Genomic DNA, 12,309 nt, shown 5'->3' with positions numbered 1-12,309 from the left:
ATCACATAACTGAAAAATACCTGATTAACTTGAAAAAAAAAAAAAAAGACTTGAAAGAAGACACATACCAAACTTACCTCTTGTGCTGTTTCTGAGTCTTGTCTTTTTTCTCCCAGAATATGGTTTCAGGGATTTCTTTTTTTGGTTGCTGGTCCAAGATCGTTCACTGGTGCTACTACTTGAATCTTTATTACTCTCCGAGAAGATGTGTTTCCTGTAATTAAGCTTTTACAGACACAGATGATAAATGAGTGCTATTAAAAAGGTGTTAGTTCCCTTTATGTACAATTAAATACATCAATACAAAGTTAGGCAAAAGAGAAGCAACTCCTTCTAGAAGATTGGGTTCTCATACAATAAGAAGGCATGTGGCAAGGAGAGGAAAAAAGATTTCATCAGACAGTTCTCAATCAAGCTGTTGTAATGGAGGACAGAAGGGGAAAAAAAAAAAAAGAATCCTCTCTCATCAATTAGTTGCAACTGAAAAGATCATAGGTAATTCTTCAAACGCTGATGCACCTGAATATGATACCTTCAAAATACTAACCCAAATGACGAAAGAATTTATAAAAATAATTTTTGCAATGACAACGTTGATTACATTCTAAAGAAACTAAAATAAAACAAGGGGATCATTTCTATTTAAACCTGAAGTATTTTGAAATTAAGACTAGACTATCAACGTAAATTTAATCTCTTCAATGATTTAATGGACTTTATGTGTTTTTAGGTCTTTTCCTGGCTTTGGATTGTTTTTTTTCTAAGTGCTGTCACAAAGTGTCTAGGCTCCGTTTTAATGTGGAATTTGTTTTGATTTTAACACATCGAATACTCTAGTTGACCTCTGTCTGTTGTGCCCCTCCCGGGGTCCAGTCTTAAATCAGGAATGCCTCAATAGAAACCCTACCGTTCAGGGGCGCCTGGGTGGCTCAGTGGGTTCAAGCCTCTGCCTTGGGCTCAGGTCATGATCTTGGGGTCCTGGGATCGAGTCCCCCACATTTCAAATATGAAATGCATCAGCTGGAAGAGACATCCTGTGCCTAGAACAGCAAACCGCAGAGCCATCTCGAAGGCGAGCACTACATCAGGATGAAAACTACCATCCCCCTTGTTTATGACAGCATGACCCACAACTTTCAAGGCGGGTGAGGGTGGGTGATCTATTCTTGAAACGAATTTGTTGTTGAAGACCCAGGTACTCCTACTGTAAAATGTTTAGCAGTTCAACATTTTCTCGAGAAAGTCATTTTTAAGAAGAAACTTGTAAGTGAGGCCTACTTGCATTTTACATTTCTGGGGGGAAACATTTGAGGGGCAGCCCCCACATTTGTTCCACAGTTCAGCCCAGAGCCTTGTAAAGAGCAAATGTTACTTCGTTTCATTCACACAATTAACCAACCATGCGGCAAGGCTTTGCCAGTTTCTTTGGTTTATGTAGAAAGGTGTTGAAAGTTACTTACAAAACAAAAATCTAGGGCAGAGCTCTTAAATTTGGCCACCTGTTAGAATCATCAGAGGGGGCTTTAAAAGAATCCCAGGGCCTGAGCATCACCCTAGATCAACTAAGTTGGAATCTTTGGGGGAAAGGGATCCAGCCTTCAACAGTCTCATCCACTTCTTTGGTGGGATTCCAACCCAAGACTGAGCAGCAGAGAGTGAGAACCATCTCTAAAAGCAAGCCAGAAGGATCCTTAACTCATGTAAAGCACATGAGCTCAATTAAAAAATGCATTTAATACTCATTATAGAATTTTTAAAATGCATGGACCACGGACTTAGAGCAGTGCGCTTCCTAAAGTGAGAGACCCTCGGAACAGGTGTAAGCTGGTGCATACGGGAATGAACAAAATCATGTCACTGACTCATTAATTTCTTTCCATGCTCTTTGGCAGCACACCCACTAAAACTGAAGTAATACAGAGAAGACTAGCGTGGCCTCTGTGCAAGGATTATATGCAAATTTGTGAAACATTCCATGTTTTTTAAGAAAAGAATTTTTCAGCTCATGAACACTTCTGGTTCTATTCAGGATAAATCCCAGATAATGGGTGATCTTTAACACTTCTGCTTATCTTTTTTAATAAAGAATCAATTTTCCATTTAAAAGTGAAATAATTTCATGATAGCTTTTACATGTAATTAGAGATAATAGAGACCAGAATGGTGACCAGTTTTCAAGATGGCATGCAAATAACTGAAATTTAGAAAGCACTGCCTTAAAACAAGAAAGGTTATTCCGTTACCTGCGTCCTTGTTTTCTGCTTTCTCCCACCCTCAGAAGCAGAATCGGCCCTAAAACAAAACAGGTCAAATGAACAGAACTGCACCAGCACTACCGTCTCCCTCCCTCATGACCCAGGCCTCACTTTTCTTTTTTTCTTTTTCCTTTTTTTTTTTTTTGGCCCCTCTCCATTCTGTGCCCTTTGTCTCTGATCAGGAGCACAGTGGCACTGTGATCTGTCTGCAGTGTCCTGCAAACAGACTTCTCTTGGAATCCATTTCCATAGATTCTCTGCCAGAGAACAACTGGTTATTAAAAAAAAAAAAAAAAACAAAAAACAAACAAACAAAAAAAAACACAAAACACTTGTGGAGCCTTCTCTGTCAGGCATACAAAGACCGGGAGGGCCATGTTAAAGCTGTATGGAAGCAGGAAGGTGTTAGAGTGGTATTTTCTGCCTGGCTTTTCCTCAGAATCAAAAGAGGAATTTAACAAGAACACTTTTCCCAATAACTAGTACATATTGAACAGTTTTTCATATACCTGTGGGCCATTTGTAGGTCTTCAGATAAATATTTAATTTCTTCACCTACTTTCTAAATTGGGCTGATTTTTGGCTATTGAGTTGTGGGGGTTCCTCGGGTATTTTGGACATGAACTCCTTACTGGATATATGGTATGATATTATTAAAAAAAAAAAGGTAACAAGTGTTGGTGAAAATGTGGAGAAACTGGAACACTTACACATTATTTGTAGGAGTGTAAAATGGTATAGGCACTATGAAAAACAAATTCCTCAAAAAAAAATTAAAAATAGAACTATCATGTGATCCAGCATCCCACTTCTGGGTATATATCCAAAAGCAGCATTGTTTACAATAGTTAAGTTATGGAAACCATCTAAATACCCATCAGTGGCTAAATGGATAAAATGTGGTATATATATATTACACACACACGAATATTCTTCAACCTTAAAAAGGAAATCCTGAAGTACGCAATAACATGGATAAACTTGGAAGATATTTTAATTCATGAAATAAGTCAGTCACAAATGGACAAATATAGCAGGATTCTGTTTATAGGAGATATCTAAAATAGTCAAACAAGAGAAACGGAATGGAAAGATGAGTGAAAGGGGCTGGAGAAATACAGAGCTGTTGTTCAAAAGGTATAAAGTTTTGCAAGATAAGTTTGCGAGATCCACTGTTTAACGTTGTGCCTACAGTTAACAATACCATGTTCTGCCCTTAAAAATGTCTAAGGTAGTAGAACTCAGGTTAAGTGTTGTCAAATGAATAACAAAAACAAATGAAAAAGCTAATGCACCCACATTTCTGGGCAACCCTTGATCTACATTGTCTCTATAAATTAGATTGCATTTTCTAGTATTTTATATGAATGGAATCATGCAACATGTACAGTTTTTTGTCTGGCTTCTTTCATTTGGAGATTCGTTCATGTTATATATATATCTATTTATTCCTTTTTGAGTAGTATTCCATCACATGGGTATAACAAAATCTCTTTTTGCACTCATCTACTAATGGACACTTGGGTTGTTTCTAGTTTGAGATAATTACAAATAATTACAAATAAAAAATTCTAGTTTGAGATAATTACAAATTACAAATAATTACAAATAAAGCTGCTATAAATATTCACTTGTGTGGACATATGCTGTCACTTCTCTTGGGTAGACAGCTAGGATTGGAACAGCTAGGCCCTAAGATATGTGCATATTTACCTGAAAAAACCACCAGTAGCATATAATGTTCCTCCATATCTTCACTAACACTGATATAGTTTTTCTCATTTTAGCCTCTCTGCTACGCTCATGGTAGTATTTCATAATTTTCGTTTATATTTCCATAATAGCTAATGATGTTGAACAAGTACTTACCTACCAACTCTAGATCTTTCTTGGTGAAGTAGTTGTTCAAACCTTTTGTCTCTATTTTTATTGGGTTGTATCTTTGTTACTGAATTTTGAGAGTACTTAATATATTTGGGGTACAAGTACTTTATCAAATACATGCTTTATAAATATTTTCTTTGGGGCACCGGGGTGGCTCAATTGGTTAAGCACCCGATGCTTGGTTTTAGCGCAAGTCATGATCTTGTGGCCATGGGGTCAAGCCCTGAGTCGGGGCTCTGTGCTCAGTGTGGAGTCTGCTTCAGATTCTCTTTCCCTCTCCCTCCCACTCGCTCACTCCCTCATTAATAAATAAAATCTTTAAAAACAAAAGCAAGTATTTTATTCAAGTGTGTGGCTGGCCCCTTAATTCTCTTGAGTGTTTTGTTTTGTTTTTAAACTAGAGTTTTGAATTTTGATTAGGTTCAATTTCTCAGTTTTCTTATGTACTGTCCTTTTGCCTCATGGAAGGTCACAAAGATTTTTTTTTCTTACACTTTCTTTCAAATAGGCTTTTACATTTGAATCCATTTTTAGGTTTTTTTCTTAAGTGGTGGAATGTAAAGACTTCAGATAATTGATTTTGCTGCATATAGGGAGAGTCCATGGTTCCAACACCATTTGTTGGAAAAAATGATTTCCCCTCTGAACTGTCTTTGCATTTTTGTCACATGTCAACTGTCTGTATATGCATAGGAAGACTGCTTGCTCTGTTGTACTTATTTATCTACCTGTATGGCAGCAGCGTACTCTCTTGATTACTATAGATTTATACACTAAGTCTTGAAACATATAGTGTATAAGCCATTTTGTAATACTTTTTGGTACAGGTCCTTTAAATTCCCATCTGAAATCTAAAAAATACCTTGCCAATTACTAAAAACAAAACAGCAATCTCTGCTGGAATTTGATTTGGGTTTGTATTAAGTGTATAGATCAACCTGAGAAGAACTGGCATCTTACCAATACTGACTGAGTCTGCCATCCTAGGAACACAGTCTCTCTCCATTTATTTAGATCTTGCTTAATAGGTCTCAGCAATACCCTGTACTTTTCAGTGTAAAAGTCTTACAAATCTTTTGCCAAATTAATCCTTACATATGCCATATTTCATACTTTTGTAAGTGGTGTTGCTTTTCCGAAAAATTTGATTGTTGCTAGTATATAGAAAGAAACTTGATTTTTGCATCTCAAACATGAATCCTTCAATTTTGTTAAATTTACTTATTATTCCTTTAATAATTATTTGCAACAAAGTTGCAGGGTACAAAATGAACACACGAAAGTCAGTTATGTTTCTATACACCAACAAAGAACAATCTGCAAAGGAAATTAAGACAACAATTTCATTTACAATAGCATCAAAAATGAAACATTACTTATGCATATACTCAAGGAGGTGAAAAATGGGAAGACAGCCCACATTCATGGATTGACAATATTAAGATGTCAATACTACACAAAGCAATCTACAAATTCAATATAATCCCTATAAAAATCCCAATTTTGTCAGAAAGAAAAAATCCCAATTTATGTCAGAAAGATGAGAACCCATCCTAATAGTCACAGGATAGCCCAAAGGACTTAGAAATGCCAAACAATCTTGAAAAACAAGAACACCGCTGAAGATCCCACACTTCTGATTTTAAAACTTACTACAAAATCACAGTCAGAACAGTGTGGTGTTGCCATAAACACAGACACACAGACCAGCAATAGAAGAGAGTAGACAGCAATAAACCCTCTTGCATGTGATCAAATGATTTTTGACAAAAATGCCAAAACCATTCAATGGGGGAATGACTAATTTCTTCAACAAATGGTATTGAGAAATCTGGAAATTCAAATGTAAAAGAATGAAGTTAGACCTTACCTTACACAGATACAAAAATAAACTCAAAATAGATCAAAAACCAAAATATAAGCATTGAAACAATACAATTCCTAGGAGGAAGAGAGAAAAACTTTCATGACATTAAACTTGGCTGGCAGAAATGTCTTGAATAGGACACCAACAACATAACCAACAAAAGAAAAAAATAAATTGCATTTTATCAAATTAAAAACTTCTGTGCATCAAAAGATAACAAAAGTAAAAAAATAACCCACAGAATGGAATAAACTATTTTCAAACCATATTTCATAGTTGATATCTGAAATATAAAAACTCCTACAACTCAACAATAAGCAAAGAAATTAAATAGACATTACTCTAAGGAAGATATGCAAATGGCCAAAAAGCACAAGGTAAGACTCTGATCATCATTAATTATTAGGGAAATGCAATTCAAAACTCCAATCAGCTACCACCTTACATGCATCAGCATGGCTATTATCAAAAAAGTGTTGGAAAAGATGTGGAGAAAATCTCACCCCTGTGCACTCTTGGTAGAAATGTAAAATGCAGTTACTACGGGGAACAGCATGGCAGTTTCCAAAAAAATTAAAACTAGACTACCCTATGATACATTATGATACATCCATTTCACTTTTGGATATATGCAAAAGAATTGAAAGTAGGAATTCAAACAGATATCCAAACACCCATGTTCATAGCAGCATTATTCATAATAGCTCCAAGATGGAAGCAACCCATGTACCCATCCAAGGACAAATGGATAAACAAAATGTGATATATACATACAATGGAATATTACTCAATCTTAAAAAGAAAGGAAATTCTAATAAAAGTTATAGCATGAGTGAATCTTGAAGGCACTACACTAAGTGAAATAAGCCAGACACAAAAGGACAAACACTGTAGGATTCCATTTATATGGTATACATATAGTAGTCAAATTCAGAGAAAAATAAATTGGTAGTTGCCAGGGGATGGGGAAGACGGAAGTAGGGAGCCATAGTTTAACCGGTACAGAGTTACATTACAAAAAGGAAAAAAAAAATCAATATCCCTGATGAACATAGGTGCAAAAATGCTCAAAGAAAAATCAGCAAACTGAATTCAACACATGAAAAGGATAATTTACCACAATCAAGTGGTATTTATTTCAGGGATGTAAAGATGGTTCAATATCCATAAATCAACCACACTGACCAAATGAAGGGTAAAAGTAATGTGACCATTTCAAAAGATGCAGAAAAAGGATTTGACAGAAATTCTACAGCCATTCATGATTAAAAAAAAACAAACAACTCTCAATAAAGTTTAAAGGGAACATACTTCAGCATTATAAAGGCTATATGTAAACCCACAGCTAACATAAAACTCAATGGTGAAAGGTTAAAAGCTTAGAGTCTGAAGATCAGAATCGAGACAAAAATAAGGATGTCTACTGTCACCACTTTTATTCAACGTAGTACAGGAAGACCTAGCTGAAGCAATTAGACAAGAAATACAAATTCATAAGGAAGTAAAACTGTCACTATCTGCAGATAACATGTGAGTATACATAGACTGTAAAGACTATTAGAATGACCAAACTCCTGTAATAAATGAATTCAGTAAAGTTGCAGACACAAAATATACAGAAATCTACTTCTGTATTTATTTTTTATACATTTTTATACATTAATAATGAACTAGCAGGGACATTAATAAAACAACCTATACACAATTGCACCAAAATAAATTTAACTAAAGAAGGGAAAGACCTGTACTCTGAAAACTATTAACACTAGTGAAAGATAAATAAATGGAAAGTCATACTGTGTTCATGGGTTGGAATAATATTGTTAAAATGTCCATACTATCCAAAGCAATCAACAGACTCAATACGACCTCCATCAAAATACCATAGTATTTTTAACTAGATTAATCTTAAAATTTGTGTGGAAATACAAGACTCCAAATAGCCCAAAGCAATCTTGAGAAATAAGAAAAATGGAAATATCACATTCCCAGATTTCAAACTATACTACAAAGCTGTAATTATAAAAATAGTATGGTACTGGTACACAAGTGGACACATAAATCAATAGAACAGAGTCCAGAAATAAACCCAGACTTATATGGTCAACTAATCTACAGTAAAGGAGAGAAGAACATACTATGGGGCAAAGTCAGTCTCTTCAATAAATGGTGTTGAGAAAACTGGACAGCTACACACAACATAACAAAGTATGTTAACAAAAGTAACGTAACGAAAGAATGACACTGGACCACTTTGTTACATCATACAAAAAAATAAACTCGAATGGAATAAAGACCTACATAGAAGACCTGAGACCATAAAAACCCTAGAAGGAAACATAGGCAGTAAACTCTTGGATACTGACTTAACAGTATTTTTCTTGATCTGTCTCAGATCAAGGGAAGGGAAGACAAAAGCAAAAAGTTGGGACAATACCAAAATAAAAGCTTTTGCACAGCAAAGAAAACCATCAACAAAAGGAAAAGACAACCTACTAAATGAGAGGTGTATGTAAGTGATTTATCTGGTAGGGAGTTAATAAAATATATAAAGAACTCCTGTAAGTCAACACCAAACAGAAATAATTATAAAATAGGTGGAGGATCTGAATAGACATTTTCCCAAAGGCAAAACCTAGATGACCATCACTAACCATCAAGGAAATGCAAATCAGAACTACAATGAGATCATCTCACAGTGTCTGAGTGCCTAGGATCAAACAAGAAATAACAAGTGTTGGTGAGGATGTGGAGAAAAGGTGGGAATGTAAAACTGTTGCAGCCACTATGGAAATCAGTATGGAGTTTCCTCAAAAAAGTAAAATAGAAATACCATACAAGCCAGCGATTTCGCTTCTGGGTATTTGCCTGAATAAAACAAAAACACTAATTTGAAAGATATATGTTCATCATCTTACAATAGCAAAGATATGGAAGCAACCTAAATGCCCACTGATAGACAAAAGGATACAGATGATGTGGTATATATATATATATATATATATATATATATATATATATATATGCAATGGAATATTACCCAGCTATAAAATGATGGAATCTTGGACATTTGTGACAACACACATGGACTCAGAGGGTATTCTGCTAAGTGAAATAAAGCAGAGAAATACTGTATGATTTCACTTACATGTGAAATCTAAAAAAACAAAACAGACTCTTGAATATAACAAACTGGTGGTAGTATGGGGGAGCTGGGAAGGGGGGCAAAATAGGTAAAGGAGATTAAAAGGTACAACCTCCCAGTTATAAAAATCAATCATGGAGATGAAAAGTATAGCACAGGAAATATAGTCAATAATATTGTAACGATATCATATGGTGACAGATGGTAAGTACACATGGTGAGCATTTTGTAATGTGTGTAATTATTGAATCACGATTTTGTAAATCTGAAACTAATGTTGTATGTCAATAATAGTTGACAATAGTATGTCAACTATTATTTTTACAAAGCAATTAGTAAAGAGTTTGTTTTACAAGATGAAAGGGTTCTGTGGATTAACTAGTAGGGATGATTGCACAATAATGTAAATGTACAGAATGCTACTGAAACGTACACTTACAGATGGTTGAGATAAGTTTTATGTTGTGTATTTTAAAATTCTGAAAAATATATGTTAAAAATTATTAGTTCACAATTGGTGGATACTTGGGCTGCTTTCACAGTTTGGTTATTGTAAATAATGCTGCCATAAACACAGGGCTGCATATATCCCTTTGAATTAGCGTTTTTATGTCTTTTAATTAAATACCTAATACTACTAGAACTCATACAGCAATTCAGTAATGTAGCAGGATACAAAGTCAATGTCCAGAAATCAGTGGCTTTCTTATACACTAACAATGAAAATACAGAAAGGCAAATTAGAGAATCGATTCCATTTACTATAGCACCAAAAACCATAAGATACCTCGGAATAAACCTAACCAAAGAGGTTAAAGATCTGTACTCGAGGAACTACAGAACACTCCTAAAAGAAATTGAAGAAGACACAAAAAGATGGAAGACCATTCCATGCTCTTGGATGGGAAGAATAAACATCGTTAAAATGTCTATACTGCCCAGAACAATCTATACTTTTAATGCCATTCCAATCAAAATTCCACCAGTATTTTTCAAAGAGCTGGAGCAAATAATACTAAAATTTGTATGGAATCAGAAGAGTCCCCGAATTGCTAAGGAAATGTTGAAAAACAAAAATAAAACTGGTGGCATCACGTTACCTGATTTCAAGCTTTACTACAAAGCTGTGATCACCAAGACAGCATGGTACTGGCATAAAAACAGACACATGGACCAGTGGAACAGAGTAGAGAGCCCAGATATGGACCCTCAACTCCATGGTCAAATAATCTTTGACAAAACAGGAAAAAATATCCAGTGGAAAAAAGACAGTCTCTTCAATAAATGGTGCTGGGAAAACTGGACAGCTATATGTAGAAGAATGAAACTTGACCATTCTCTTACACCGTACACAAAGATAAACTCGAAATGGATAAAAGACCTCAACGTGAGACAGGAATCCATCAGAATCCTCGAGGAGAACATAGGGAGTAACCTCTTTGATATCAGCCACAGCAACTTCTTTCAAGGTATGTCTCCAAAGGCGAAGGAAACAAAGGCAAAGATGAACTTCTGGGACTTCATCAAGATAAAAAGCTTCTGCACAGCAAAAGAAACAGTCATCAAAACAAAGAGGCAACCCACGGAATGGGAGAAGATATTTGCAAATGACAGTACAGATAAAAGGTTGATATCCAGGATCTATAAAGAACTCCTCAAACTCAACACACACAAAACAGATAATCATATTAAAAAATGGGCAGAAGATATGAACAGACACTTCTCCAAGGAAGACATACAAATGGCTACCAGACACATGAAAAAATGTTCATCATCACTAGCCATCAGGGAGATTCAAATCAAAACCACATTGAGATACCACCTTACACCAGTTAGAATGGCCAAAATTAGCAAGACAGGAAACAACGTGTGTTGGAGAGGATGTGGAGAAAGGGGAACCCTCTTACACTGTTGGTGGGAATGCAAACTGGTGCAGCCACTTTGGAGAACAGTCCGGAGATTCCTCAGGAAATTAAAAATAGATCTTCCCTATGACCCTGCAATTGCACTGCTGGGTATTTACCCCAAAGATACAGATGTAGTGAAAAGAAGGGCCATCTGTACCCCAATGTTTATAGCAGCAATGGCCACGGTCGCCAAACTGTGGAAAGAACCAAGATGCCCTTCAACGGATGAATGGATAAGGAAGATGTGGTCCATATACACTATGGAGTATTATGCCTCCATCAGAAAGGACGAATACCCAACTTTTGTAGCAACATGGACAGGACTGGAAGAGATTATGCTGAGTGAAATAAGTCAAACAGAGAAAGTCAAGTATCATATGGTTTCACTTATTGGTGGAGCATAACAAATAATATAGAGGACAAGGGTAGATGGAGAGGAGAAGGGAGTTGAGGGAAATTGGAAGGGGAGGTGAACCATGAGAGACTATGGACTCTGAAAAACAACCTGAGGGTTTTGAAGGGGCGGGGTGGGAGGGTGGGGGAACCAGGTGGTGGGTATTAGGGAGGGCACAGATTGCATGGAGCACTGGGTGTGGTGAAAAAACAATGAATACTGTTACGCTGAAAATAAATTAAAAAAAACAAATAAATAAATACCTAACACTGAGATTGCTGGATAATAGAGTAGTGTTATTTTTAGTATTTTCAGTCACCTCCACACTGTTTTCCACAATGACTGCACCAATTTGCATTCCCACAAACAGTGCAAGGGGGTTCCTTTTGCTCCACATCCTCGCCAGCAATTGTTGGGTCTTGTGTTTTTTATTTTAGCCATTCTGAAAGATGTGAGGTTATATCCCATTGTAGTTTTGATCTGCATTTTCCTAATGAGGAGCGATGTTGACCATCTTTTCATGTGTCTATTGGCAATATGGATGTCTTCTTTGAAGAACTGTCTGTTCCTGCCTTCTGCCCATTTTTCATTGGATTATTTACTTCTTGGGTGTTGAGTTGTTATCAGTTCTTCATATATTTTGGATACTAACTGGTTCAGATAGGTCATTTGCAAATATCTTCTCCCATTCCACAGGTTGTTTAGTTTCATTGCTTTCCTTCACTGTGCAGAAGCTTTTTATTTTGCTACCATCCCAATAGTTTATTTTTGCTTTTATTTCCCTTGTCTCCAGAGATATCTAGAAAAAAAAATGTTGTCTTGTCTGTACTCTCTTCTAGGATTTTTATGGTTTCAGG

General features: G+C 35.9%; 1 protein-coding gene across 1 annotated transcript in view; it reads right to left on the bottom strand.

The window, feature by feature from the left end:
- Nucleotides 1-12,309, bottom strand: part of SYCP2L (synaptonemal complex protein 2 like) — a gene marked incomplete at both ends in the record, with an annotated part of 92,691 nt that overhangs the window by 30,223 nt on the left and 50,159 nt on the right. The window contains 2 exons of the mRNA XM_080805963.1: nucleotides 78-225; nucleotides 2,244-2,292. Of these exons, the coding sequence (XP_080662089.1) occupies nucleotides 78-225; nucleotides 2,244-2,292 (197 nt within the window). The remainder of the gene's footprint in view (nucleotides 1-77; nucleotides 226-2,243; nucleotides 2,293-12,309) is intronic.

The sequence above is a fragment of the Martes martes genome, assembly GCF_963455335.1.
Source record: "Martes martes genome assembly, chromosome: 6".
Taxonomy (NCBI): domain Eukaryota; kingdom Metazoa; phylum Chordata; class Mammalia; order Carnivora; family Mustelidae; genus Martes; species Martes martes.
This window is presented reverse-complemented; position numbering and strand designations above follow the sequence as displayed.